Below are 27,979 nucleotides of genomic sequence, written 5' to 3'. Positions count from 1 at the left end.
CGTTCCTGCGTTCGATCATTTACTATTTTGTTATGTATTTACATACAGTATGTAGTGGGGAAATATGCTGCGTAGGGTGCCAAAAAGTAGATAAGAAATAGACGTACCTTGAATCGATTTGTAAAGTTTTATAATATAGTGCGAGCCGACGTATCGGCCTTACTCAGAAAGGTTTGACTTAGACCCAATCCGCGACTCGCACTTTGTTTTGAAACTTTTCAAATCGGTTCGAGGTACGTCTTTTACCTACAAAATATAATATATATACAAAATGGGAATATGAATCAGCTGGTATTACTATTAGGTTGCTGTAAATCCAGCGGCTTCTTGTAGAAACATCCTACTTTTTTAACGCGGGTGGACTTTTTATTGTGAATGTAGGAACTATGGTAATCTTAAAACCTCGTTCCTCTAGTGCAAACAACACCCACCCTTCTTGGTTACAAAAAGAAGAATGGAGGGAAAAAGGAGAGGGGGGGGGGGGGGAGGCGGGGGGTTTTGGGTGATTCGAGCAGCTTGTCTCAGTACAGTTTGTGTTTCGCGGCTATGATGAAAACACAACGATATTTTTTCGCCTTTTCTTCAAGCTCTACCTCTTGTGCTTCGCTTTAGTCGAAGGAGGACCTTTAAAATTCGTGTTTTGAATACTTGATGACGTCGATTTCGGTGACTTTCCGAAAAGAGAACACGAAAGTTTTTGAGAAAATAAGAATCGACATCTCGTGGAAACGTTCACACATAACGGAGAAAAGCGTCACGTTCCATCTAAAGTTATCTCTCTTTCAACGTCGCCGTTTTCAGGCGGCTTTGTGTACACTGAAGGCCATTTTGTGGAGTTGCGAGAGACGCAGCATTACATTTGAACGTCAGGCTTTTCTGCTGCTTGTTTCTCTACCCCTGTCCCCTGTCAAATGATGTCTCGAAAACAGAACACATCAGCTCTCTCATGCCACGGTGCGAAAAGCAGTTTATGATTCGTATCAATGCACGTGTCCTCAGGCTCTCGAACCCTGTTCTGCATATTGTTCTTTTCAGCGTGATGGTGCTACACGGCTGCACAAGTTTAAAAAAAAGAAACGCATTAAAAACAGTCATAGTCTACTAAAGCCGATCCGCGTCTGAAAAAGCCAACGCCTACATCGGAAGCTTCTAAGACTCGTGTGTGCGTACACTGACACCTACGTATGGAATCGATCTTTTGAGTGCTTTACTTCTATATTGATTTGAATGGCTGGCGGCAGCTTTGTTCCAAGAGGCTTCTTTGGTGTGTGTACTTTCTCAGGACTGAGCAATTGCTTACGTGCTCTCTCACGTGTCTCTTGCGTCTGCATACTTTTTACATCTTTAGTACTGCAGCTAACACTTCTTTATTTACTATGTGATTAAATTGGAATAACGTAGTGACCTCTGCTGGCGACTTACATGCCCCCGCCACCGAACAGGTTTTTCTCGGTGCAGCCGAAATAAGTCACGGATCATCTGGGGAGGACCGGAGTGCACATCTCAATGAAAAGCAAAAATCCTCCTAGTCTAGGTCAATGAACTTTGAGATCGTACAGAGAGAATTTTTAATTTCTAAATTTTAGCAAGTAGTTTCTTGGCTTTGTAGGTTTCAAGAGTGGCGCATGTTTCTAAAACAGGCTGACAATAGTACAGTTTGGCACGCTTATATACTCCACACTTCTTGTTTACTTTTTTCTCGCCTAGCCACTTATATTTTTACTGAGAACAAGAAATCACTTCGCCGATTTTTCTCGCAGTACGGTCATGACACCCGCGCGTGTCACAGCGATCGACATACCACACATCTGTGACGCTTTCCTCCGCGCCACCAGTCTGACAGCAATATCATGATGGGCTTTTGTGTTTTTCAATAGGGTGCCTTCATATTAGCCGCCGTAGCAGAACTGACAGCTTTCCGGGTGACGGGTCGTTCAACAACCGTGCACACGTGCAGCAGTGCCACTGGTGACTTCAGCGGAAGCTGTACAGTGATACTGCCCGGGTTGCGTGTAACTCAATACATGAACTCGTATCTCTTGCGGCAGTAACGCTTTCCCGACGTTTCACGCGCAAATTATGAGCCTTTATCACGCTCCTGTGTCACTTTAAGCTTGAACGTTGTAAGATATAGAAGAACAAACTCCGCGCTTTGAACAGATTGCCTGCCGAGCATGCGAGCTCGTGCAATGCAAGAGTACCTCCGGGTACATAATCGCGAAGGCGGACCCCTAGTGAGTTGCTGGAAATGTCATGGCTACAAATAGGAATATAATTCGCCATTGCTGGTCTTTCGCAGAAAGAATTATTTCGTTAAGCAATACGATTTTTTTTATCAGTATTACGCTAAAAATACTAAATTTTAAACTCTGTTCTGTGTGATTACAGTCACACATTTTGTTACCGCTGGAGAAACGGCAGTGTGAAGCGACTTAAGTCGATTGGTACCAGATTATCGGCAATGTGGAGGGCAAGTTCGTCTGCTTCTTGCACAGGGGTCGCGATGATGTCAGAACGCCGAGCTCTTATTGACTGAATGGAAAAAAAAAAGTGGGTGGACCTTGCGGCATCTAGCATTGAGGTGTACCCACTGTCATTTCCATCGAGGACAATCAAACCTCGGCGCTGTTCTGACGTCACCGTAGCCCCTGCACAAGAAGCAGATGACTTTCTCTCCGTATAGGTTTAAATTTACGCTTTTATTGTGCTTTAACACGCAGCGGAAAAGACCGCGTACATCATGAGATGTCACGGCATCAGTTCAATGCTAGTGTCACAAGGAGGACCACAGATGAAAGGAATACGAATAAGGTTACAGCTAATTAATATTTTGTTATTTAGTTTGTGTATGTACTCATATTTCACTTAGGGCTAGTGTCTTCAACAAAATCGTACACGTTTCTAACAGTTCTCTGTTGGAAAGTCTGAGATACCATTGCTAGAAGAGGAACTAAAATAATAAATGTACCGCCTACCTACAAATGACAAAAACTTAGCTAAGTCTTGTGCCTTTTACGCGACTGAGGAACATGCACTCCAAAAAAGCCCGTGCGTCTACTTTCCCACACAACACTTGGAGAGCCAATGACGGAAACTTACAGAGGCAGCTAAGCGAATGACGATGCCGAAATATATGTTTTGCATCGCTTAGTGTCACAACTCAGACTGCGTTTTTTTGGTCTAAACCTATATTTCGGCTTCGTTATTTGCTGAGCTGCCGCCGTGAGTTGCGGTGATTGGCTCTTCGAGGTGTTGTGCAGGAAAGTAGATGCACGGGTTTTTTAGACGGTAGGCTGCAGTATTGTGATAAAAGGTTAGCACAAACAGTCGACAAGAGAAGTAACAAACACGCGTATATGTCGGAAGTTAAAAAAAAAAAAAAAAAGATCCTTGATGTAAGAACTTAAATTTCACGTCACTGATCAAATAAATTAGTATACAAATCAGGTTACGTGTCGCCCTTACGTTTCTTTGGGGAAAATTAAATAATAAATTGTTCAAAGAAAACACTAACAGGGTAAGTGTGTCAAACGTGGTGATAATTTTTTTTTTTTTAACAGGGCGAGAAGTTTTTTTATTGTTTAAAACAAAAATTTATTTCGCGTGTTTTTTTATTGGTTTTTTGTCAATTTTAATTTGTAATAACCGTTTTTGTAAAATGCTAACGTTTATCCATAGGAGATCCTTCAACGGTAAGTCAACAAATGAATGACTTGGTTTCGCAGTTATATATTATGTAAGAGATTCTTTACTGATGTCCAGGCGACTGAAATGTAGAATGTGTTCAAATTTTTACTCTCAATTTACAAAATAATTTTTCTTTTTAAGGCAAAAATATTTAACAAACTTATTATCTAAAACTCACATTATATCTATGCCAGTGAAACAAAAATATAAAGATGGCCATTTATGACTCAGCGGCACCTCCAGAACACCAAAAGTAGGCAAGATATTTCTTAATTCATCGGGGCGCAACTTCAAATACCCCCAAGATCCAATAGGCACGCACCGTACTACTGAGAGTTCCGTAAACATTGGTAATAGTTAATAACCTTTCATAAAAGCCGTACAGCATCAGTTTTTGTTTTATAGTTGGCATTTGTAATACGTCAGTGAATTATGAGGCATATACCTGCTAAGCTCACTTGTAGATCAATTTGAAACTGAGTAAAAACGTCTAAACAAGAGATTTTGTACGATCTATGATCTGAGCTGACACGCGTCGTATCATCTTCATTACGTAAATTGCCCTTCGCAATCTTACGTGTTTTCTTTCCTTATCAAGGAAATAAAAAAGGGTTGTATAGTTTCTTACGAATAAAAGAAGCACGTGAAAAAGAAATTCTCATCTAGAAAAAAAAGGAAATTGGGTGCGCATTAAAGGGCGAGTTGAATTAAGTAAGACCTTGCCTCAGCCACCTATTAACACGAACTCGAGCAAAGAAAGAAAAGACGTCCTTAGAGCTTCCTTGCTTTTCACATCAAACAATGAAAGAGCTGATCCTCGCGAGAAAAAAAGTATTCATGCACGTCTTTGCTCTTTCGTTAACGAGGGGCTCTAGCCCCTTTTCTTCGCCCCATCGACTCTTCAAAATCCCGGGCGTTAATTGCACCGACGCTACAGCAATATATATATATAAAAAGTGAGTTAGAAAAAAAAATACAGGATGTCATTTTTCTAGAGCACTTTCACAGATTACGCTGCTTTTTTTTTTCTCAAAATTGGGCTATCTAAGAACGAATTACGAGCCTCATAAATGAGATATGTCCTGTCGAAAGAAAGCGGACCAATCTGAATAAATAGCGAAGGTACCGTTTGTCGGAGCACGCTCCTATAGCTTGAATAAATATCTCGTAGGGAATTTGGGGATCTCTAAATTTGAGAAGTTAATCGCTTTCCGGTTGCACGTCTCTGCTCGCGATGTAGTGCAATTTTATTCCATCAACATCATCGATGTTTTCACATGAATATTATGTTGGAGTATGTGGTACAAAATGTAACATTGGTAAGAGACCGAAAATAAGAAGAGGCAACAAGGGAACGGATGTGGAACGCTGAGTCGTGTGCCTTCTTATATGCATGCTTCGAAAGTTATTATTCGTATTTAGATTCATTCTTTAATTGAAGCGCTGTTAACATGTCTTTTTTCTGGGCAGTTTAGTGCACAGAATGCGTCTCGTGAAGGCTAAAATCTCCATGTATTTGGCAAGGGGATGGTGCCGTCAGTTACTTGATATCGAAGAGGCAACAGTGTTGTAGGGGAAGAGCATTGGGAATCTCATCCCCCAGAATATTATACGAGGGTAACTAAACATTATCCGCACTCTGGCTGTAGAATATATATTAATCCAAACTTTTTTAAACCCAAGCTTCTCATGAAATACTACATAAGAACATGAAAATTCGGCACAGACACTTAAGACTGCTTACGTGTGGGAATGCAAACGACTTACAGTCCCTTTGGTGAAATGCTTTCCATCTCAAACAGAACGCCGTAACCTTCTGTCAGGGGAAGCGTCGTTGCAGTAGAGTGCGATATATATTTGAAGAATGCATGTGCGAGCTAAACACGCTCTTGTGCCGACGTGAGGGCCGGTACGAGATCTAGCGAGCGTAATAAGATATTTACGAATATATATAATCTATATACATTTGCTTTATTTTTGCACACGGCTCTCCGGCGGTGACATCGAGGTCCCCCACTGCGCAGGCGCTGCGCCCCCACCGGATTTACGGCTTCCGTGACGAAGCATCTTTGTTGCTGTGCTTTTCTTTGTGTTTTATTTCTAAGGCGCTTCCGCTTTGGCCTTGAGCGGCGCGTGCTTGATAAAGTGTCTTTATGGCCATCTTTCGGGCACAACGCCCACGTCGCCTTTTTTTTGTAATAGGACATATGAGGTATCACCTTGAAATGGTTTTTCACGTCATCCACTGTCACTCGTCTACTGACAGAACTTGTCCACGTGCACGCTGAATGTCGTCATCGGTGGCTGACGCGGACGGTTGTCCGGCTCATTCGTTTTGTGTAACACGTGGACCTGCTTTTTTAAAACGTTTGTATCTCTTGAAACACGCTTATTGGTGACAAAACTCCTCCTTTATGCTGCTCACAAAATCGTAGATAAATATTGGCACCAGGCAGAGCCTTATACTACAAAAACAATAGCTTCCCTCTGGTGCAGATCACTAGTGAAGCAGCCATTGTTTCTCGCACCTCAGTCCCAGCTTAACTGAGATGACAGGTTCAAACCTGCAGAGAAGTAACTGGAGAGAAAGCAAGCTCGTACGAAAAGCGATAATAAGACAGCGTGGCCAACAGAAGTTTTAGAATGACTGGGGCACAGATAATTTGAAATCACCCTCGCATTGCGGGCGCCAAAAACTGTATGTACAAAATATTAAGAAACTCACTAATGGTTACATAGAATTGAAAGAATAAAACACGGAGGACAAGCACAAGACAACCACTTTCTTTCATTTAGCAACGACGTTTATTTTGGGCAAAGACATTGCACCATGCACAAGACCCCGACTTAGATAGGTTGATAAGGGGGAAGGCCAACAGGAAGATGGAAAGGGTGATATGGGGGACGCAAAGGAACCTGGGAGATGGAAAGGTGATAAAGGGGAAGGAAAACTGGGAGATGGAAGGGGTGATAGGAGGTGGAAAGGAAGAACCACGAGGCACGGGCAGATGACTACCGTGTTAATGTGTATTTACGGGTAGTTGCGATATTTTTCAAGTTCAGGCTTGAGGAATTCTAATTCCCGTCTTGATAAGGTCACTGAGGCTGATGAAACGTTCTTTTCTGCGTTCTCGATGAGGAAGGATTCGATGATTTCACGTCCGTGGCGATTGTGGTGTCCCCCTCTTGTCTTGGTTCTGCGAAGTCAGGCGCGCATCCAATGCATTCGTTCGCGTGAACCGCAATCGGATGAATGGGGTTGTCGGTTCTTGAAGTGGCTTCGTTTTCGTGCTCTCTTAAGCGGTCATTGATACATCGGCCGGTTTGTCCTTTGTACTCGGCACCGCATATGAGAGGGATGGAGTAAACGTTTTCTGTGCAGCAGGTCCGGAAAAGCGTGGCGTGCTTTTTTTCGCAAGCCGGCTTGGTTTCTTGTCGGTTGATCATGTTGCACATGCTTGCCAATTTGAATCGACTGGAAGAGACAACTTTCATGTCATAGCGTGATGCAATGGATCGGATACGATGGGAGGCATTATGAATGCAAGGGATGCTGGCTATCCTTCGACTGAAAGGCGTTTTTGCAGTTGCTTTTGGGTTAATAAGTTGGTGAAAAACGGACACGAGGCGTTCCACCGGATATCCGGAACTCAGGAGTCGTCGAGTTTGGCACTTTATGCTATCTGTTGCCGAATGTTGACAGGATTTCGTTTTAGCTGATGTGAGTAGCGTCTTGATGATACCTATCTTAACAGTCTTTGAATGAGCACTCTCGAAAGGGAGCACCGGCTTTTCTGAACGCTGACTGAACGCTGAGCAAACGCCTTCGTTGTTTTTTTTCAATCGCAGGTCTAGAAATTGTAGCCCCTCCGAGAAAGGATGTTCCTTTTTGAACTTTAGTTTGCCTCCTGCGCTTTCGAACGAGGCCATGATCACCTCGATTTTATCGGCCCCAGGGTGAATAATCAGGTAGTCATCAACGTAGCGGGCTACGGTGCATTCCGGGCAAGTGTCCTTGAGCTGTACCTGTATGGCTCTATCGACATAACACAGGTAGATTTCACTTAATATGGGAGCAAGGCAAGACCCCATACACACCCCGGATTTCTGTATCCAGATTTTTCCTTCGTGCTCGATCATTGTTGATATTAGGTAGAGTTGCAGAAGCTCAAGGAAGCCATAAGGTGACACTCCAAACGAGTTTTGGAAGCTACAAATTCCGTGTTGGTGATGGCTTCTTCTACGGATTCGAGAAGAGTTGGAATGTCCAGGCTATAGTACATATCTTCTATGTCTAGGGAAAAGAAGTCTAAGTCAGGAGCACCAGTATGAACCTGTTCGAGGGCGTGGATAAGCTCCTGAGAGTTTTTGATTCGATAATGTTGTGAGGGATGTACGCCGGAAAGGATGTTTCTGGAGAAACGTAATGAGGTGCTTCTGCCAGCATCCTCTCTCAGATAATATTGTGCGCAGGGGGACGTCCGGCTTATGCGTTTTAGCGGCGAAGAATACTTGCAGATAGTTGTTGGCTGGAGCTGTTACCAAATTTTTCATTTTCGGTAGGTTTAGCTCAACGCATAGTTCTTTCAGTTTGCTGCGGAGGGATCCTGAAGGCGTCTTCTTAATGGCAGTGAAGTTCTTTTCGACTGTGGCTTTGGCTTTGGCTTTGTACATTTCGTCATCAATTACTACAAAACCTCCTGTTTTATCCGCCTAAAGGAGCTTGAGGTTTTTTTCCCGAATTTCCGCTACTGCCGACTGAATGTTGACACTTGCATTTGGCCGGGGAGCTGGATGGTAGCGGACTGAGCGGGTCGCTGTCCCCAAGAACTCCTGTCGTTCTTGTTCCGGTATGACTGCTGCAACCTGGTGGATGGCTGCCAGGTGGTCGACCTTCGAGACTGGAAGATCTGGTGCGAACTTGGGTCCTTTTGAAAGAAGAGCCTTTGTGTCCGGAGACAGTTTTGCATCTGTTAGGTAGGTCGGCGGGGCGAACTTGGTGGTAGGGGCTTGCGTGCGGCTTTGCAGGTTGAGTTGGGAGACAATCGTTATCCAGGACGACTCTAAAAGTTCTTTGGCAGCTTGCTGTAAAAATATGTTGGAGGAATGCTTCACGAAGGCAGGACCAAACAACTCGTGCATGAAGCTATGCTACACTGCTGATGTGACGCTTAATTCTTGGGAAACTTCCTTGCGGGATAGTTGCATTATCTTGTGGCTAGTTGTCCAGTTCTGGCTGTTGAATCCAAAAGCTTGGTGCACCGAAGGGTCCCCCCCCCCCCCCCCCGCAATGGTGTTCTTCCGCAAATAAAATCCCAGGGTCCGGAGACGGAGTCGAAGTAGGTTCTGTCTTGATATAAAAATGGCAGCTTGGTAAAACGTAATCGGGTCGAACATGGCGCAGATTCTTAGTCCAGGGACCATTCTTAGTCGGGGTCTCGTGCAGGGTGCAATGTCTTTGCCCAAAATAAACGTCGTTGTTATATGAAAGAAAGTGGTTGTCCTGTGCTTGTCCTCCGTATTTTATTCTTTCAATTTTATGTATTCATGTTCAACCCGATCGCCTTGACCAGTCACTAATGATCTGCTTTATTTTATAGCAAGCACGAGTATTTCCAAAGGATTGGTATTGCATTTACACCAACATTAGTCGCACTCTTTATGAGTAGGTCCCAACCGTGTAACTTCCAGAAGCGTATCTGCGCAGCCTTTCATTGCGGTGTGCAAACATACGTATGAACTCAAAAACCATCAATAACGGACTCACACCAACCTTCCCCGCCCCCCCCCCCCCCATCTTCATTCACAACGCTTTCTCTCGCTCTCTCTCTCTCTCTCATTAGAGTGTTTTAGGGAACCCTTTGTGCACACCCGATACGGTACGATGGTCTCTCCGGTACGAACTGCGCATATGCTACCGCAGAACACTCGCGCATGCTCAGTTCTAACTGGAGGGCCCGTTGAACAAAATCGGATGGGAAAGAACTGTTCCCAACTCTCTATTACCTACGTGTCTCTGGTTCTCATGAGCATGACATTTTACAATTCAGAAATTCAGCTAAAATTGTATGTTCGTTAGATAGTGGGTACCTTTTGTTAGTTAGTATGTAGCTGCCTTATGAGGCAGCTACTTACGCAGACTTACACGCAATGTATTCCTTCTGTTTGCACTCCTATAACCAGGACTTGCAGGGCGATACTAAATTGGATCCACTCTTTACACACTTTGCAGTTCTCGGGAACAAATATTCAGGGCCTCATCATGCGACTGGCAATTATCCGGAAGGCAGAGTCCGTATCGAGATTTTTATTCAAACGTACTCGACGGGAGTTTGAATGGCGGACGCGAGCGTGCGTGCTCTCTGCTGGAACTTGCTTCGCTTGCGCTTATCTTGGTGTAAACATGCAGTTTAAGGGGGAATGCACTAGCGCTATTGACACTGATAGCGCTACGCATTATATGTAGTGCTTTGTGTTAAAGTGCTTAAACGCGCCGCAGCTCGGAATCACCTTATTCAGTGGGAATGCTCGAGATCTGTAGATTTAGGAATAAAAAGCTGAATTTTCGAAACTGCCTATTTTGGTCTGAAAAGGGAACTTTTTACTGACGTGCGTGCTTTCGTAAAATTGAAATTACGCGATGTAAATTTAAGGTGCAGTGTTTCTCAACCACCGGAAAATTTGACAACCTAAAACGGAGATACGTCTCGGCATGTATTAAAGCTGACTAACTTTCTGCTGCGTTCCAGGCAATCAATCTTTTTTTTTTTTTCTCATAGCGCTGCAAGTACTGTCGAGATAAATAATGACGGATTATAGACCAACGCGCTGTTTACAATCTAGCCCACATTTGCCCACATCACGTGTGGGCACTGCGCGTGCCCAGAAACCAGATTCGTGTGCTGGGATGCGTCTGCGCATGCGCAGTACCGAGAGCAGCGCCACCGCAGCAGCGTGACGTCAGAGAGTTGAGTTGGTGTATACTCGGTGAAACGTCTCTATGACATTTTTTAAAGAGAAAAGGTGCGTGCGTGCTCGGCTTCATTCTGCGCTCAAGCCCACGCGCCCAGATCTTTGACCGCGTAGTCAGTGAAGGTTGTGCCGGAGTATAGTCACGTGTACTTTATTTTATCATTAGGCACGCCGATCTTGTTGGCGTAAGGTTGGCCATTACTCATAAATCTACGGGAAAATAGTAGATATTGAAGCCAACTGAAGGGAATGTGAGAAATAGGCAAAGGAACCTATCTCTCCGCGACACCTTTATTATGATCTTGTGTGGCTGCCATTCCCTATGCCTAAATGACTTTGCTCCGCTCCATTACAAAAATGAACCGCATCAAAGGCTACAAGCCATGGCCTCCGAATCAAGCGGTGTGAGTGCGACACGTCACACGTGGTTCGCCGGTTGTACGCAGCATCGCGGGGTGTATAAACTATAACTTAGCTAACGTTATCCGGGGAATACGTTGAAGTTTTATGCCGTAAGGTAACACCAGCGACGACCCAAAGACTGCGTATTGAAGGGACTGCCAAGTGCTCGAACCTCATGCTTTCAGTCTACATACTGAAATCGAGTGTCTACGCTACAAATATTTTTAACGTAGTATGAGTTATAGGACTGGCAATGGTCGGAAAGACAGGTACGAGAGTTGTCATGGAACTTTACCGACATCATAAAGCAACATAGAATTAACGTCGTCTGGGTCATATGGGTCTGGGTCATATGATCATGGGACGTGTACTTGCTGGGCGATGTATAGGCCGCCATGTATAGCGATATTTTTTTTAACCTTATAGATCTCGAATTTGGCGGTCATCGCGTTAGGTTGCCCCCGATGGAGCAGAATATCCTCGCGATTGGCGCCTATCTTCCATTGACCGACGTAAGCTATTAGGGCACCATAAAGACAAATGGTCTTTTGGTCACGAGCCGAGGTGTGAATCTTGTCACGTAAACAATTGCACCGAAATGTACAAACTCAAAAACGTATTCTATTAGGTAGAGCGATTTTGGTCGAATATGACAAAAGTTCTGGTGCGTACATTTTCCTTGCACCTACGCCCCGGACACCGACATGACAAGGTTATCTTTTGAGAGAAATCCGCCAACCTCAAAAGTTGTCGCAAAGCTTTCTAATGCCTCAGCAGTGTTTAGATTACGCTGGTCCCTTATTTCCCAGTGCCGTCAGCGGACGTTCACACTTTGCTACAGTGCGGCTACTTGGTATAAACGTACCTTAATATAATTAAAGCAAATGTTTGGTAAAACTATACAGTAAATATCTCAAGTAACGTAGCCTTTAAAAAAAAAAAAAACCTTAAGCTGGTCCCAACTTCAAGCTGGGTTATTTCTCCAGCATGCCCAGTTTGGCATGGTGGTTGATCTGGTTATACTGGTCATGCTGGTTGATCTGGTCCCAGCTTCAAGCTCAAATTTTGCCCCACAATGCCCGGTTTGTCATGCTGGTCATGCTGGCTAGACTGGTGGATTTCCCCACCAGTTTAACCAGTTTAAATTAATACACAGAATAAACAATTAAGCCACACTCTTCGGAAAAGCCAACTCGGTGTACAATTTAATATTTTCTTACAAGCGGCCTGCTCACATGAGCTCAGATGCTACGCATTCTCGGCGCCGACACAGTAATAAGTGACGCACAAACATCGGTTCTCGGTGCAAACAAAACATGTTATTAAAATTGGATTTCTTATCTCTCAATACGAAAAATACTAGACACACGCCAAAAACAGTCAATAACAATAGAAAATACTACACAGATGAGAGAAGCGAGCTTGGGTCCCGCCTGTGAGGGGGGCAAAGCGACCTCTGGTGTAGTCGGCAGAGGTGAGTAAATTCATTTGACTTGGATGACATTTGCGATACTCCTTGGCACCACCGTCATTCACGAGCACGCACACGTTCGAAGACATGAAGCGACGCTTCAGTCGGGACGTCCGACCTCTTCTCGCTCTCAACTGGCTGCCCCTTGCTGTCTCCTCAAAACCCGCCTTGCCCGCACGGCCGTCCAAGTAGTCTCGGTACAGAGCACACAGCCGTTCTTTCGAAATTTTGTCCAAGCTAGCCAAACGTGTCTCAAATTATTTGTTCTTACCACTCTTCCTTTTTTCCCACACAAAGGCAGCTCAAAGCGCGCCTGAAACGCTCCGTACATACCAAAAACGAGAGGACAAAGCATAGAAAGTGGCCTCATCCCAGCTGAAATTGACCTTGGCGTGCGCTTCCAGGAAAACCAGCTTGACTAGCACGATTGGGAATTTGACCAGCTTCACCAGATTGTCTCCCAGCTTGAAGACATTGGCTCCATGGAAGACCAGCTTGACCAGTTAGGACCAGACTGGCTCCCAGCTACACCAGATTGAATCTAAAACCAGATTCTAGTTAGACCATGCTGGTTTTACTTAAATCAGATTGACCAGCTAGAATTCTAGTTTGTCCAGCCTTAACCAGCTTGATTTCGAATTAAACCAGCTCAATTACCACGTTGACGAATTTGACCAGCTTAATTACCAGCTTGACCAGTTAGATTTCTTGCAGTCTTTATTAATAGGGAATTAACTCAATCTTTTGAAATCTAGCGGGGTTATTTTTACGCTCTTATTAGTCACCCAATTGATTGGTCTATAGTCGGGGACAAATCAATACCCTAGGACTACGAAAAGAAAGGCTGGAAAGGAGGAAGCAGGCAGAATGCCGGGGAAAAAAACGGATCTTGCCTTCCCTCCGTCACTTGCTTTCCCTCGCCCTGGGTTCTTGACCTGTCGCCGAATTCCGTTCGAAGTGTTTTTACAGTCATGCGCTAGAGATAACATAGTATGGGTGCAGGCGAGCTGGTGAATGTGAACCATGTTGAATAAACCTGAGACTGGGGGTTTTGGGATGAACGGTGTAAAATGTCTGCTCCGACATGAAGGGTCCTCACTCATTACTTTGGGTGAATATTGCTCAGGGGCAGTAGTGTGAACTTAATAAGAGATAAAGCACTTTAATGCCGCGGGCAAAAATGAAATGAGCCGTGCTCGTTTGTAACGTGCCACTGCAGCTACGTAAAGAAAAAAAAAGAAAAAAAAGAAAAAAACGAGCTCTAGTATGTTGAAAGTTGCGTTGAAAAAAAAATTGGCGAGGCACCCCATTTCAATTTTTTTTTTCCAATTTTCTAAAGGATATCCTGGAAAACGAGGAGATCAGGCTGGACTGGATGTTCCGGTACTCGCTGATGCACGATCTGGTCAAGGGCATGGCCTACCTGCACAACAGCGAGATTCACAGCCACGGAAACCTCAAGTCGTCAAACTGCGTCGTCGACAGTCGCTTTGTGCTCAAGATCACGGATTTCGGTCTGCACAACTTGAGGGTGTACGACGAGAACGAAAACGAAGACACCTACGCTTATTGGAGGCGTGAGTGTCTTTCTTTGGTATGAAGCGCACTGTGAAATCTCAATCAATGGAGCTATTTTGCCTCACAATTGATGTGTGAGGGCGATTCTTAGCTTCTTGGTATACCGAACTTCACAAAGATACGCGTGTTCTGTTAGCCCGTCTTAACCTGCTTGCAAAATAGATATTTTCAAGAATGACAAATGATGAGGTGGCGAATAACTGAAGAAACTAAACATTAATGGGGCGAACTTGTGCCCAGAACACAACATAAGGAGGTTAGCGTCGCAGGCGTCGATGTCGGCGAAACAGCATGCAGGATCGAGCGCTTGGGCGAGACTGACCTCGGCTCGCTACTCAGAGCACCTTTTGTACCCGCGTGTGTCTCTAGAATATTCATCCTGGAGCATTCGGCCCGTAGAGCTTAACGTGATCAGATGGGAAGGCTTTCAACTTACGAGAACGCCAAGTAGAAAGAATAAATAAATAAAGGAAGATTCGCTCCCTGGAATTAAACCCAGAACGTCCGCGCGACAGCAAAGCATGCTACCCACTCGGCCACGCACGCGCTCGCTCGGCGACGCGTGTGGCATTACTCCCCTCTTTAAAAAGAGCATCGCCTCGATGAAACTTGGTGGAAAATAGAGCAGTAATCAAACAAAATTAATTTATAAAGAAAAAAACTGAGTTTGTACATTAGAGACTTTTTGAGCGTACTACAAAAACGCGGTTCACAGTCCTATCGATCGCCGCACGGCTTGAGGCGCACGACGTGAACGACTTCCAGTCGTGGAATGCGAGGTGATGAAGTCCGCGTTCCGTCGGGCATCACCTCGTACTTCAGATCCCCGAGTCGAAGAAGCACCCTGTAGGGTCCAAAGTAGCGCTTCAGGAGTTTCTCGCTTAGACCGCGTCTTCCTATCTGGGTCCAGACCAACACAGGGTCTCCGGACTTGAAGCGAACGTCGATCCGACAAAGGTTGTACCGGGTGGCGTCGACACGTTGTTAATTAACGTAGGAGTTTGGACTAGTTCTATTTCATGATTAAAAATTAAATACAAATTAGGGTTAGATTAATTTTTTTTCTGCCAAAACGCACAAGATTCACTGCCCACTACACGTGACTGTGTCGTAGAAAGGTACGTGGCGAAAATCTGTGACTTCATTTTTACAATCAGATAATAGGTTTCTCTTTTTTAAGACCACCCAGAGCGAAGCTTGTTTGCTTGCTCGATTGAGAGTAAAAATGTGTATTACTCGATTCATCATAAAGAGCTGTTGGCATCTGTTGAAAACTGAGTTGACAATAATGGTACCGTAGCGTTTCAGAATGAATCTGGACTTAGTGTGAGTCACTTTCTAGAACTTTTATCTTTTTATTTCAAGTTTACGCTTGCGACCTGGGATGTCGGTGTTTTTGTTCAGATAAATGGCGTTCGCATAGGGTCCTGCATAGCCCTAGAAGTTAAGAATATATTTCTTGCGTTCCACGGTAGAGTCTGTCAGGCAAGCTGAAAGGAACCAAGGTGAAAAAATGTTTTCGATTCGTAGATGACTATTTGGTGCCCCTAGATTGTGACAAGAAAGATATAAATTCTGCTGTGTCGTTTGTCCTGTCAACGTTTAAAATGTGCCTGAAACCACTGGTGCTGACGCATGAAGTACCTGTAAATGGGGCCATTAGATTTCTGGATCTGAGCCATTCAACTTAGACATGGCCATGTGTTCTGGATATATGATCCGAGGGCTAAGAAACCCATCTTGTCTTTTTCCTCAGCGCATTCCAAGCGTATGAAAATGTGAAAAGGGTAATTGTTAACCTCTGTTTTAGAAATACCCTCTTCAAGTCCGACTCCCACAGGGTAAAAGAGAGATTCGACACACAAGCATGAAGGCTCAGATATGCGGGATATTCGTCTTACCTGTTAGCAGCAATTGCTGATAGCCTAATTAAGAAAGGACATGAGAAAACGACCTAGCAGGCTCATAGGGTTAACAAAAAAGTAACCGTTTTACCATGTCTGCATAAGATCTCTTACAACCCAAAAGAAAGTTGGCCGAGGGGTAGGTGTTGATGTAGTTGTTTTGGGCTCCGGAAAAGCTGTCTGGGCTGTGCAGAAAAATGAACTCCTGCTCTAAAGAAAGGCAGGGCTGCACCAGAAAACACTATGTCCGATTCATGAACTGTGTGGAGGAGGTAGTGTATACTCTATTCCCCTTGCGTGCGGCAGGATATATGTCGGGCAAGCGGGGCGCTGCCTCATTGATCGCTTGCGAGGGCATAAGTATATTTATTTATTTTATTTACACAGTACCTACATCGCCACAGGGGCATTATTGTAGGGGGTACATGGTACAGGAAAGTAAAATGATTATACGTCACATTTTATCAAACATGTTAATAAAAAGTAAGACTATTGATTGAAAGAAGTGCAAAAAGACTGTTACAAAAACTGTTACACAAAATCAGAAACATAACAGTACAAAACAAAAACACAGCACACAACTATTCAAGGATGTCTAATAATGAGGTGGAAAACATAGCATCCGAAGTTTCAGCGACCACGTGCTGCGGAAGACTGTTCCAATCACTAATCTAAAGACGTTGTGACCTGACACAACGTCTTTAGAGTTGTGTCAGGTCACCTTGCTAGGCATTGCCGAGACTGTTGCGACAAGTGTGAAGTGATTAAAAAAAATAAAGACATACTCACTCGAGCAATCATTGAGGTGCGGGAAATTGGAAGATTTGGGGGAAATGCGTCAGCACTCATTGACGATCTTTATCCGCTATCAACGTGGCGTCCATATCATGTATTTTATCTTTGTTTGTTTGTTACGACGTTACAGTATTTATACTTGATGTTAGTACGACTAAACTTTAGTTGTAAGTCAGCGCCTTGTTCGTCTGCCTTCTTGGTATTCTCCGTGTCCTTGCTCTGTTTTGATTTTTAGCGTTGTTAATCTTGAATCCGGAGTCGGGAGAGCTGGCGAACTTCTTCGGCTCGTTGACCAACCACCTGGGCGTCGGGGCTCCCATCGTCAGCTGGTTCGTGGGGTAGCATTGCGTCCAGCATGGTCGTTACTTTTCTGCCATGCACGAGCAGAAACGGGGTTACGCCTGTGGTCTCTTGCACGGCCGTGTTGTATGCAAACGTGACGTAGGGTAACAACTTAACATAAGTCTTGTGCTCCACGTCGACATACATGAAGATCATGTCGGCGATAGTTTTGCTGAGCCGTTCTGTTAATCCATTTGTCTGCGGATCGTGCGCATTGTTTCGACTGTGGACGGTACCAATGAGAGGAAAGATCTCTTGCGCCAGTTGGGCCATGAACGATGATCCATGGTTTATAATCAGCACTTCGGGGGCGCCGTGCCGGAGGACAATGAACTCGATAAAAAACTTGGCGACTTTGTAGGAGTGGTTGGGTGTTCGAATCACGTCCGGGTCACCAGTATGTAGGAGTGGAGGCTCGGTAAATTACACTCTACATATTTATTTACAATATTTACACTATCCTTTTGACTAGCTCATCGAGGGGCCCTTCACCGAATCCCAGGGTCCATGCAGCTCGAGGTCCAGGCACCTCGTGTCCTTGGCTCGTGCTTGTCCAGTGAGCTTGGCTCCGTTCAAGCGCTGGATCGCTGCCGCTGGCTGCCGCTGCAACTTCAACAGCCGTACGTGATTGAAAGGCTTCCGTCTCGGCGTACCGTGTGACATAATCTGTGGCGGCGATTATCCAGCGGTTTTCTGACGTTGACGGCGGGAAAGGCACAAGTAACTCCATTTTGATATGGTGGAACGGCGTGGGCGGGGGAGCAATCGGATGCAGAAGTCCTGATGGCTTCGTCGGCACTTCCTTGCGCCGCTGACACTCGTGACATAATCGAGTGTAGAGGTGAACGGTATTCGGTAGCCTCGGACAGTAGTACTTTTCTCGAATCCTGGCTAGCGTACTGCTGTAGACAAAGCGTCCAGCCGTTGGGTCGTCATGGCATCCTTGGCAGATTTCTTCTCGAAGGCTTGAAAGAATAACCAACAGCCATGCTGTCTTGTTGTTAACGAAGTTCCCTTTGTACAGCACCACTTGCCGTATGGAGAAGGTAGGCAGCATTCGTAAGAAAGCACGGGGAACCGTTCTCGCTTGTTCCTCTAGGTGCTCGATGAGCGCTCTCAGTTCAGGGTTGTCTCTTTGGAGTGTTGTCATGTCGCTGACATCCAGAGCGCCGAGGAGACACTCAGTGTTGTCGTCCTCGATGCAGGAAGGACTCGCCTCGACTGGGGCCCTTGACAGGCACTCGGTGTCATTGTGCTTCCGGCCGGACTTGTACATAAAGGTCATGTCGAACTCCTGCAGTCGTACGCCCCACCGGGCGAGGCTTCCGGAGGGACAGCTCAGACTCGCGAGGCAACAGAGCGAGAGGTGGTTCGTGACCACGCGAAAATGACTTTAATGGAAATATGGGCGGAACTTTGTTATTGCCCAGACGACAGAAAAGCACTCTTTTTCAGTCGTTGCGTAGTTCTTTTCCGCCTTAGACAGCGTCCGACTCACGAATGCGATGACTCGCTCTGCCCCATCGTAGCTTTGGACTAGTACCGCGCCACGTCCGGTGTTAGTGGTGTCCGTGTAGATCTCTGTTTCAGCGAACTGCTGGAAATAACCAAGAATCGGGGAAGTCTGGAGTTTTCTTTTGAGCTCATCGAATGACCGCTGGTGTTCTTCTCTCCATTCAAACTTTACGGTGTGGATAGCTTTCCAAAGTCCGGAACAAACTGTCTGTATCAGGCACTGAGTCTGAGAAATCTTCTCAAGGCCTTCTTTTGAGACGGCGGCGTAAATACAGCTACGCACAGGTCTTCTCGGTGTCAGGGAGAACACCTTTGTTGTTCACAAAGTGGCCAAGGAACTTTAATTCACCATACGCGAACCGCTACTTTGTTGGCTTGAGTGACAGGCCGGAGGTCTTGATGGCTTGAAGCACGGCTCGAAGTCGCCTCATGTGTTCGTGGAAATCACCGTGAAGATACCACGACATCATCCAGGAAGACGAGGCAGCTCTGCCATTTGAGACCTGCCAGCACGGTGTCCATGACACGCTGGAAGGTGGCTGATGCTGTACAAAGTTCGAAGAGCGTCCCTTTGAATTTGCACGGTTTGTAGGGAGTGACGAAGGCAGATTTCTCGCGGTGGCGTTCGTCGACTTCAACCTACCAGTAACTACACTTCAGGTTCATCAACGAGAAATATCGGGAGTGGCGCAATCGGTCTAACGTATCGTCGACGCAGGGGAGCGGATAGACATCCTTCTTAGTCACAGCGTTCAGTCGACGATAGTCCATGCAGAACCTCAGGGTTCTGTCCTTCATCCTTACAAGGACGAATGTGGACGGCCACGGAATCCTTAATGGTTGAATGATGTAGTCGTGCAATTCCTGGACTTGATCGTGAATCACCTTTCTTTCCTTTAAAGGGTAACAGCAAAGAAAAAAAAGTTTTTTTTTAAACAGCCTAATTGGGACAAGCATGTGGCAAAACATATCTTCCGCGAAAACCGAAATTTGGTTTAGCAATATTTACGCCCCAGGACGTAAGTTAGGCGGAGCCACAACCTCTCCACATTTGGAACTCCCACTCTTTCGACCCGCGCGGAGAAGTACACCCCGCCCCTCACTCTTGGATTTTCTCTTGGATTGACTCGGCTGCGGAGTACGCAGCGGCTTGACTTCCCGCCGCGGATCGGATGTGTGTGTGTGGGGGGGGGGGGGGGGGGGGGGGGCGGGGCGGGGGGGAGGGGGGAAGGTGCCGTCGATGTACGCTGGAAGTTAGAGCGGGTTTGCTTTCGTTTTATTTGTTTGGTCGGTGAAGATCTTGGAACAACGCGCGTTCAACATGGCGCCGGTATAGTTTTGGTTTGACGGGATGCAAGAAGTCTCCGCACTTTGCGAGCACATGTAGGAAAGACGTGACCAGAGAAGTGCCCCTGTGATGTTCCCGGAAGACGGAAAGTATCCTTCGTGATCGTCGTGTGTGCTTTGAAAGCGAAGGGAGTCACAGTGTCCACGAGTGCGCAACCACAAGCCAACGTTCACGATAGCGCTGCGTTCACTTCGGCAATCTCGTTCTGTTTGATGCAAAACGGCGGTGCGACAAAGGACTGAAACATTCGTGGTGTGTGGTGCGGCGCTTGGAAGTAGAAACACACACTAACACGGAGCGGAAATCGGTTGTTGTGGGGTTGCGGTTCAACGGGTTCAGTCCCGTCGTCGTCAGCTGATCCGGTCCAGCTAGTCCGATAGGACGCCGGGAGCTGTGGCAGCGAGCGTTTTTAAAAAGAACTCTTCCTTCGTTTCGTTTCAAAATGTGGCAGATTCCCGACGCATACCATGAGTAAAAAGCTGTGGGGCGTTTTCAACAAAATTACGTCGTTTTAAATGAACTCTGCACTCCGGATTGTTTTCCTAAATCTGCCGTTTTTATACTTCGTCTTGTTAGACTCCTTTTGCACAGCGACTTGTTTGCACAATGACGCACACTGTTCGAGTAGGTGATTCGATCCTCCAAACGACCGGTTATACAGAATTTCAGGGAAACTTAAGTCACCACCGATATTTTCTTGTAAATCTCGTGCGAGTTTGTAGCGCTCATCATGCGGTGTGAATAAATTTGGTCAAGATTTCCTATCTGCCCACAGATGCATGAACTGAGACAGTTTTTTTACGTAATGAACATAGTGCTTTTTCTTTATTTTGGGCAGAGGTTTTGGTGCATTTTTTATGGTGCAATCACTTGAGAGTTCAGAAATTGGGGAGGGCGACCAAGCTTTCCGAACTTTTGTCTCTTTGCTCTCAGGCACTGCCCCAAGTTGTAGTTTCAATAGGCATACCTACTAGAAGGTAAAAACTGCTCTAAAGCAGGTAGAAGACTGGGAAGTCAGGACGGTGCGGTCTCCGTGTTTCGCAAGATTACTGGGGAAGCCCTTTTGCGAGGTATGCGGACTATGCAAACGATTTTGCTATGCCCGTGGTTTGCGTCTATCCAGCAAAACGAATATAAGATGATCTACAAAGGCGTAATTACAAGCCAAAAGATTTACAATAATTACGTAAAATGGTTCGGAAGCCGAGAAAACAAATGTCCTTTAAAGCGGAATTTTACGTAACAGCTGTGTCTCAGTCGCGGACGTTCGGTGCACTCAGTGCGAATCTCGAAGGCCTCCGGAGCGAAATGACGAGAACATACCTGGACTCGATTGCCGCTACGCGAACGCCCGATTACCTGCAGCCAAATAGCATTCAGCTTGGGATCTTTCGGGGCGACATGGCTGCTGGAAGACTCGCTGTCGCGATCACTGATCTCTCGCACCACTTTAGAGGAGCTGAGATCTCCAAAAGTCAACATTTTCCCGCGCAAGCAAAAAAAAAAAAAACAACAAAAAAAAAAACACGCTAAGCAAGCAAAGAGGAAAACCAAAGGTACAAACCGCGCTATGAAAGCCGAAACCCTGTGTCGCTTCCCATCACTAACACTAGCGATAGCTGCTAAACACACACTACTTCACTTCAGGAAGTCTTACTCAGGCACCTGGGTCAACACGAAACACTGATCACTTCGGCGAAACGACTAGTCGAGGTAGACGAGACAGGCGGGAGCAGAGACTTCGGCGGCTATGAAAGAATGGCAAAGCTTTTGTTTGTTATGGTATGAATCCTAACAGAAGTGCCCGTCTTGTAAACCTTTTGTAAAGAATAATAACTCTCATCACATGGGTTATTCTATAAACGTAAAAATATGCCGCTCAAAAGGAAATTACAACATAGAACAAAGGTTTAACAGCCAAGACCTAAGCTGTCAATCAAACGCTTAGCCAATGAGAAGTATAGCAGCCAATCGGGGCTAAACGTCACAGAACACCAACTTCGTGGCGCGCGATTTAAAAAAGACGGAATAGCCGCAAACTAAAATCAGTCTTAGGCCATAAATATTGCTGTATTTTGTTTTTCGCGGAAAATTGTTTTTTTGACGTGCTTATCCAAATTAAACTGTTTAAAAAAATGTTTTTTCCTTGCAGTTACCTTTTAAGGAAAGTGATTCAGAACGGGCAAAGGGGCATGCAGGTATGCAAGGTAGCGTACATACGCGCAATATAGTGAAGGCCATATTGACAGTCAGGAAATTAATTGTCTGAAATTCGCTGCAATTCGTATTACGTTGAGGTTAATTGCTCGCTACATGTATATAATCACGACCGTGGTGAATAATTTCTCCCAGACCATGCATATATTCCTACAAAATATTAAGTTTTCTTATTAACACAAAGAAGAATACTTCCAATAACTTATTCGACCCTGTATTTACGTTTGTGGAGAAAGCGTCACAGTTCAAGGTTTACTCAAGGCAGAAGAGGCAGTGCTGAACAGGAATAGCGCAGTTGATAACCTCTCCTAAATATGACCTTTTCTCGCGCGGCCGATAGAATATTTTGCTGTATATTTTCAATTATATTAATATCGTAGTGAACTGAATTAATGTTTTTCTCGTGATACAAAGCGAGTCCAATAATAAAAGTGCCACTGTGAGACAGAGTCGCCGGACTACGGTCATTTTTAACTGCAGTATGGGCGTAAGGGTCATAATGAAGGCTGGTTCATATTGCGGCCGGATTGCACAGAATCAGACGTAAGCGTGCTATAGTGTATGCACCATTTAACGTAGATAACGGTCACTAGTCATTGATTACTGATATTCAGCTTGAAGCATATAGCGCTCCGTTTAAAGTGGTGTGTGACAGTTTCTTTATTGGTCTGCAGCATGAACCCCGAAAGTTTAATCTCTAATTGGCATCACAGGCCCTTTGGAGTGCACGATTTTTCAGATGAAAAGCAGATTGCCCTTCTTATTTCGTTCCAGTTTGTTATTTTATGTTTTTAAACATTTCCACAACCGGAACCCTTCTAACCATATTTTCGCAGTCTACATCTGCAACGAAAATAGAGCATCTGGTTAGGCTCAAGCATGACGCGGTGTGTCTTTAGATTAAAAAAAATATATATAAATATTGACATTTTTTGGAATACGAACGCTTTTTTACACTCCACATTCAGCGTCAAGCGGGCTTGCCTAATCAATATTGACTTCGCAAGAATTCAGCAAAGCAATACCCCTGCCAGTCAAGCAGCTCGAGGGCGCCTGATGCTACTGAGATAAGGGGTGCAACTCGAGCAATTTAAGAATCCTTTATTTTTATTTTACTTCAACATAGATAACATTTTTTTTTTATTAAAGCATATCAGCAAGTAAGAAAGCTTTCAAGCATGTATAGTATATATTTCATTTATATTATATTCAGATTTTAAAAGGAGAATATTCAGACTGACATATCGAAAGTACGACATAACCCGTGTTCAGTTTCTGCGAATAAAAAAAAAAAATCCGAGGGAATTAAAAAAAGCTGGAAGAAAGCGAAACCTTTTTTCACTTCTATATATGCTAAGGTCATGCTATGTGTCCGCTCTAGTTCTCAGTGTTATCGGTGAAGCAAAAATTCTACTTATTTTGCTTCTGTATTGCCAATACCAAACTGATGAAATTAAAAAAAAAAAAATAGTTATATTACACCTCGCGGTAACTATACCGCACTGGACCCAAGAAGATTAGAATTTGTCCCAGGAAGATTAGAACATTACCGGGAAATTTCTCATTATTGCTGCCGTTTGCATGCTCCACGTCCGCACGAAATTCGTCAAGGACTTGTCGGGTCGTAGCGCTCGAACTCCTTTGGAATATTTGAGTTTAGTCTGGGTCGCGACTCGGCCAACACTAGATCGGATCGCTTGCATGCCTAAACGGCTCAACGCATCCCGATGTTTCCAGTACATCTAGAAAATCGTGAGGTAAGCACTCCATCCGCTTCTGTTTACTCAGTGCGGTCCCTCACAGCTGTTAGCTTTTCGCGTTTTAGTGCTGTAACCGTGAGTTCTAATGCCTTACTTATACCAACGACTAGTGTGTAAGTTCAAGAGGAGGCTGAGACGTAAAAACATCTACGGTTTGTTCTAGAACTTTGAACATTCATTAGTGAAATTAGTTGAACATCCGGACGTTTGCAATCTTGATTGTCACCGACAACTCTGAATTCTGAAATTGCTTGAGCTGCGTCCCTTATCTCAGTAGCATCAGGCGCCCTCGAGCTGCTTGACTGGCAGGAATATTGCTTTGCTGAATTCTTTCCGAAGTCAATATTGATTAGGCAAGCCCGCTTGACGCTGAATGTGGAGTGTAAAAAAAGCGTTCGTATTCCAAAAATGTCAATATATATATATATATATTTTTTTTTAATCTAAAGACACACCGTGTCATGCTTGAGCTTAACCATATGCTTTATTTTCGTTGCAGCTAGATTGCGAAAATATGGTTAGGAGGATTCCGGTTGCGCAAATGTTAAAAAACATAAAATAACAAACTGGAACGATATAAGAATGGCAATCTGCTTTTCACGGGAAAAATTGTGCACTCCAAAAAGCCTGTGATGCCAATTAGAGATTAAACTTTCAGGGTTGATGCTGCAGACCAATAAAGGGCCCCTCACACATTACGTTAAACGGAGCGCTATATGCTTCAGGCTGAATATCAGTAATCAACGACTAGTGACCGTTATCTACGTTAAATGGTGCATACACTATAGCACGCTTACGTCTGATCCTGTGGGAAACTACTACAACAAAGCTTATTAAGACCGTCTCCGAGCGGGGATATGTATATACAAAGGGTGTTTTTTTAAGCTTAACATATTTGTTTATGAAAACTGATGATAGTTACACTTATGCCGCTTGTGGACGGGAGTTATGCGGCCAGGGGGACATTATGTGGGTGGCTAGTTGTTCCGATAAGTCGGCTAATTAATTACAATTTGTTAATTAACTTTTTAATTACCAAAAATAAGCGTAGGCTTATTTTTGGTAATTAAACTTTTTGGTAATCATAAACTTAATGAGCGTCATTGAAAACCACTAAATCGCTAATTTCTAGAAAAACTTTCAGCGTGTGAGAAGCGTATTAGCGCACTAAAGTTACCCCTCGAGGAGCAGGTACAAGGCTAGTGGTTGCGGAACGCGGATGATTAGATTATCATCTCGTTCCGCAACCCCTAGCGTTGTATCGGCTTCTCGAGTGGTAACTTTAGTGCACTACTGCGCTTCTCACGCTGCTTGAAGTCTTTCTGAAAATGTCTGATTTAGTGGTTTTGGGTGACGCTCAGCAAGTTTCAAATTGAAACTATGTGTCTATTTTGATTAAGTAAAAGTTTAATGTACAAATTTCAGTTAATTAGCCGACTGATCGTTACGATTAACCCCCTTTACTATGTCCCCTGGCCGTATAAATGTAACTTTCACGGCTTTTTTTTAAACAAATCTGTTGAGCTTGAAAAAAAAAAAAAACATTATGTATATGCAGGGTGCTTCCAAGAACGCAGGCCAAATCGTTCCTGCGAAAACTACTCATCGCAAGGAAAAAAGGCTTGTAGCGTTGTGGTCCTGGGCCAGGGGCCCAGTTAAGAAAATTATCAATACCCGGGATAATTAACTTGTTAATTATTTTTGCCTACTTAGCATTTTTAACATTGTGTTTAAGGGCATGGTTTAAATTAGAAAATTTTTCAGCATCATCGAAAACCACTACACCAACAAATTGCAGAATGATAGAAGGCACGCGAAGCATTTTACGGCTTTCTGAAAAACCGCACAAATTCGACGGGTGTTTAAAGGGGCACCGACACATCAAAATCATATTTTTTTTTTTTATTATCCGAAACGATTGAAAACGGTGCCGGGACATTACCCTCAAAATCTGAAATTTGGGAATTCAGTATTTGTGAAGTAAAAAAACAATTTCCAAATGCCGAATTCGAAGTTCCCGCGCGTTCCGCGCCGGTGCGTTGACGTCAAATATTGCGGACTCCTGAGAGTCCACTTTTTTTTCACGACTCCCTGCTGTTGCCATGGCGACCCAAAGCAAGGAGGAAAGGAGCGAGCGCCGACGTTGCGGCGGACCGGTTTTGAGCGGTGTCGCCTGTTTTCCGTGGGGGGATACAAATCCAGGAGACGGCACCACAACGAACTTCCGATTTTCGGTATTCGGTAAGAGGGGCCGTAGTGCGTTCACAATTGCGTTAAAAAACACGTTTTAGGATTGCCGTTATTAAATGTTATAGAGATGTCGCCTACAAAGCTTCTAAATTTCCTGATTTTTGACGTCACCGATCAAAAGAAGCAAGGAGGCTAGAGGCGGGAAAATCAAACGCCAAAAATAAAAAGGCGCTCGCGCGCGGGAAAATTTTTTTTCGCGATGCGTTTTTTTTTTTTTGCGTGTCTATGACTGCAACTTGCATCGTTTTAGACAATAAAAAAAAAATACGACCTTTGGGGTGTCAGTGCCCCTTTAAGTTTCGGTTTGTTATCGGAGCGCATCTCCGCCCCGACGGCACCGCGCCCCGCAAAGAGATAGTGCAACCAACCTCTGCTGCGCTGTCATCGCGCGTCGCAGTAGAGGTACAAGGCTGGGGCTATATAAGAGACGGAAAAATAGCGCGGGCGCCAACAAAGGTGACATATTGAGCTTCCGGCTCAGCAACATTTCCTTTGATTTCCTTCTCCCAAGACTCTGACTGACTGCGCGGGCGCCACACCACAACCGCTGGCCTTGTACCTGCTCCACGAGTGGTAACTTTAGTGCGCTACTACGCTTCTCACGCGCTGAAAGTCTTTTTCTGAAAATGAATAATTTAGTGGTTTTGGATGACGCTCAGCAAGTTTCTAATTGGAACCATATGTCTATTTCCAGTAATTAAAAAGTTAATTAACGAATTTTGATTATTTAGCCGACTTGTCCCAAAGATTAGCCACCCACATAATGTCCGCCTGGCCGTGTAACCCATCTGCACAAACCGCATTAGTATAGCTTTCGCGTTTTTTTAAACAAATGTGTAAGAGTAAAAAGAAAACATTATATATATATATATATATACTTTCTTTTGGTGCATAAAAAGGGAGGGCAGCACAGTGATGCGTGCGCATAAATCGAAAAGAGGGACCTTCGTGTCTCGTTATACTAACGGGCGTCGCTCTGTGGAGATTTGGAGCTACCCTACAAGTGTTTCTGTGACTACGTGCCCTGGCATAAGGGCGATTTTGCCATAGACTGAAAACCTGAGGGAGAGCGAATATAAATTCTGCTTCCAACTCGGCAATGTAGAACAGAGACCATTGAGAGGATTTAACAGGCTTTTGTCAAAAAGCAGTGAATTCTGTGAAGTGTTTTAAGTGGCACTCGCGCTTTAGGAACTGAAGAACATCGCTAGAGACGAAGACCGGCAGGGCGACCTTATCCGACCTCTCTATGACTTTAGTGACGTTTTGCCAATCTTGACGCGCGAGTGCCGCTCAAAACACCTCGCACACCTCGCAGACTTTCGTCAAAAGCCTTCTAAATAATTTCGGAGGTTTCTGTTTTATATTTGCCGGGATTGACGTAAAATGGATGTTCCTTTTCGCTCTATTTTGCAGTCAATGGAGAGATTGCAGTTATGCTCGTGCTTGTGGTAAAACAAACTTGTGTAGCGCAGTTACAAGCGTTCACAGAGTGACTATCTTTGGCATAACATAATATGCCAAACATATGATATCTCAATATAATTGAACAGTGGTGTAACGATTGGCAGATGAGCCTAAACATGGGAAAGTGAAAGTTACTAACATTCACTCGTCGAACCACCTTGTCTGATTTTTTTTACCAAATAGGTATCAATAACATTGGCCAATGCACATCATATAAGTACCTAGGACTTCCCCTCACCAGCGATCTCGCATGGAACAACCACGTTAACGA

At 44.6% G+C, this 27,979-nt stretch overlaps 1 protein-coding gene across 1 annotated transcript in view; it reads left to right on the top strand.

Moving 5' to 3' along the window:
- Nucleotides 1–27,979, top strand: part of LOC8043725 (atrial natriuretic peptide receptor 2) — a 122,721-nt gene that overhangs the window by 34,199 nt on the left and 60,543 nt on the right. Inside the window, exon 2 of the mRNA XM_040215781.3 lies at nt 13,872–14,109. Within this exon, the coding sequence (XP_040071715.2) occupies nt 13,872–14,109 (238 nt within the window). The remainder of the gene's footprint in view (nt 1–13,871; nt 14,110–27,979) is intronic.

This window comes from Ixodes scapularis, unplaced genomic scaffold, assembly GCF_016920785.2.
Source record: "Ixodes scapularis isolate PalLabHiFi unplaced genomic scaffold, ASM1692078v2 PGA_scaffold0__279_contigs__length_252992795, whole genome shotgun sequence".
Lineage (NCBI taxonomy): Eukaryota > Metazoa > Arthropoda > Arachnida > Ixodida > Ixodidae > Ixodes > Ixodes scapularis.
The sequence above is the reverse complement of the archived record's forward strand: the minus strand, read 5'-3'. Positions and strand labels throughout refer to the sequence as shown.